Source organism: Cyprinodon variegatus, unplaced genomic scaffold (genome assembly GCF_000732505.1).
Source record: "Cyprinodon variegatus isolate N-32 unplaced genomic scaffold, C_variegatus-1.0 Scaffold609, whole genome shotgun sequence".
NCBI lineage: Eukaryota > Metazoa > Chordata > Actinopteri > Cyprinodontiformes > Cyprinodontidae > Cyprinodon > Cyprinodon variegatus.
The window spans coordinates 449,219-451,902 of NW_015151062.1; the positions used below are offsets into that span (position 1 = coordinate 449,219).

The 2,684-nt window shown below is 39.1% G+C and overlaps 1 protein-coding gene across 1 annotated transcript in view; it reads left to right on the forward strand.

The window, feature by feature from the left end:
• The window catches only part of cog8 (component of oligomeric golgi complex 8), a 10,661-nt gene extending 9,840 nt beyond the window's left edge, over positions 1-821 (forward strand). The window contains exon 5 of the mRNA XM_015392850.1: positions 347-821. Within this exon, the coding sequence (XP_015248336.1) occupies positions 347-585 (239 nt within the window). The 3' untranslated portion in view covers positions 586-821. The remainder of the gene's footprint in view (positions 1-346) is intronic.
• The last annotated feature ends 1,863 nt before the right edge of the window (positions 822-2,684 follow it).

Below are 2,684 nucleotides of genomic sequence, written 5' to 3' on the forward strand. Positions count from 1 at the left end.
TAAAGAAGTTTTTATACAGAATGAAAGCAGGAGAAACTAAAACTTTTCCACTTTTCGGTTCTGGATAGAGCAGACTGACAGAATAAAAGGTTCTTTTATCTTAAATGCTAAATATTTATATATTTTTCCTCCATCTTGGTTGTGGGTCGCTCTGTCAGCTAAAGGCGTGTTTTATCGTCTCTATCCTCCAGTTAACGATTAATCGATTACTGAATTATTTGATTATTTCATTAATTGATTAACTGTTTCAGCTCTACTGGTTTTACAAACCTCTCTGGAGGGTTTAGGTTCTGTAGAACCCGGGTTCTTACCCGGTGGTTCTGAAACCTGCCGCTTGTTTCTGCAGGCGTTCCTGCCTCTCAGCTGACCCGCTACGGGGGCCTGGGCACCATAGATGTCTCAGCGGTTCTGCAGCCGCTGGAATTCATCCTCCCTCAGAAGGAGCTGGAACCGCTGATGCCGGAGGTCGGCGCCACCGCGGAGCTGGACCCGCTGACCTTTGACCCGCCGCTCGGAGCAGCAGAATCGGGTCAGTCGGATCCAGCGGCAGAACTGAAGCCTGATGAACAGGAGGAGGGACAGTGAGGACAGAACCTCTGCTGGGTTCTGGAGAGACGGACTCATTCTGGACTCTGGTGATGGGATCTGAATAACGTTGGACTGAACAGAACCTTCTGGATGGTTCTGGTTGGGATATTTTTATGTTCAATAAAAGGTTCCTAAAGCGTCGAGTCTTTGGTGATTTCATCAAACAGAACCGCTGAGATGTGAGGTTTGGATCAGCATCATCAGAACCTTCAGAGAAGGTTCTGGTGATGGATCCATTAGCAGCGATGCGTCGCTGCGTGAAACCGTAGAGGAAAACGCTATCGGAGCGCAGGAAGTCATGTGACCGATACAGGAGCTGTTTCTGTCAACATGATGCATCTGCTGAAAAAAAAAAAGTCTCATCTTTTGCGGTTTATCGTTAAAATTATTAAGAAATTTGGAGCCTAAAAGGAAAAGGAACATTTCAGCCGTTTTTATTTTTATTTCCTCTTAGTTTCATCCTTTTCCTCTCAGTGATCAATCAGATTATCTGAATTAAAGTTCATTTCAAATTGACTCTTAGTTACTTTACTGAACTGATTTTTAGAAATAGGATTTAAAATCCTCGTCCACAAGCATCCTCATTTACATTTTCCCCTAAATGTTCACGTTATATTTTTAATTTATTATCTGCATCTATAAAATATCAAAGATAATTTCAATTTAAACATAGATATGAAATAATGTAATATAACCTATAATAACTTAAATGATATTATAGTTTTAGGTCATCAGATCAATCAGTCCAATCCGCCGCCTGTAGTGTCGTTAAATGTCCAGCAGGTGTCAGTATTGAGACAGAATCCGAGCTCTTTAACATCACTACGAATAAATTAATAAAATCTTTATTTATTTAGATTTCTGCTTCAGAATCAGTTCCAGAAACAAGAAGATAAACTAAAACAGGCAGAAACCAGGTTGATCTGACGCCTGTTTAACAAAATCAGGATGAGAGATTAACTCTTATTTGTCCAAATATTCTGATTTAAGCCTGGACTATTTCACCAAAGCAGAAATGTTGGTTTTCATGGTGATTGATTCTGTGCAGACCCGGCTGTTTAGTCAATATCACACAGATCAGAAACCGGAGTTTACTCTCTGTGTGTTTTTAATTCAGCCCAGATTAAATACTGTTAATTTTATTTAATCATCTACATAAATTATTTACACTTTCCTAAAACATTATTAACTTCATTTTGTTCTATATCTATAGTTCTACGTTTGACAGAAAGGCCTTTAATAGGCTATTCCTGTGATGACAGGATTAGAGAGATTGAAATCAGACTATAAAAGTAAACGTCTTCCTTTGCTACAGCTAATCCAGATTATCAGCTGGATCCCTGCACTGGAGCAATCCCACCAAACAGCAAACGAACGTTGATAAGATCGGTTTTGTCAAATTCAAATATGGTAACGACAGATCAGCATCTACAAATTAGAGCATAATTCTTATATATTCCAAAAAACTAATAATTTTATACCGAGGGGCTTAAAAGTTTGATCAAATCCAGAGAAACTTCTCATGTCAGGCCTGATGAAGAGAAAAAACAGTTCATATAAAAGCAGTTTTGATGCACATCTGCACTGGCTTTAATTTATTCTTCTTCCATCTGTGCCTGCCGTAGACTAATTCAATGCAAAGTCTTTCACAGGGCTCATTATAACAATTCACGACTAGCAAAAATATATTCCTCTGTAAGTGATGCCTGTGGCAGATGCAAATGTTTTGGTCAGGTCCCGAGTTGAAACTATTCTGGACAGGGATTTTAAATCACTGTCTGAAAGATTTGGTTCTCTGGTTGTCTGCAATCTTTGGCACCCCCTACTTCTAACTGGCCTAAAGGAATGAAGCGGGCTATAGCATTTAGCACGCTTCTAGCTCATAGGTTGATCTTAACTGGAAAGATTCTCAACCCCCTTCACATGCCCACTGGATTCGAGAAGCGCTTTACAACCTCTAAGTCGAGAAATTAAGGTTTTCTATGGAAGAGGATTGGGGCCACTGAAAAAAAAAAAGAAGTTAACTGATTTTTTACATTTTCTTTTAGTTTAGAATTCTGACTTTAATCTCAGAATTCTGACTTTAATCTCAGAAT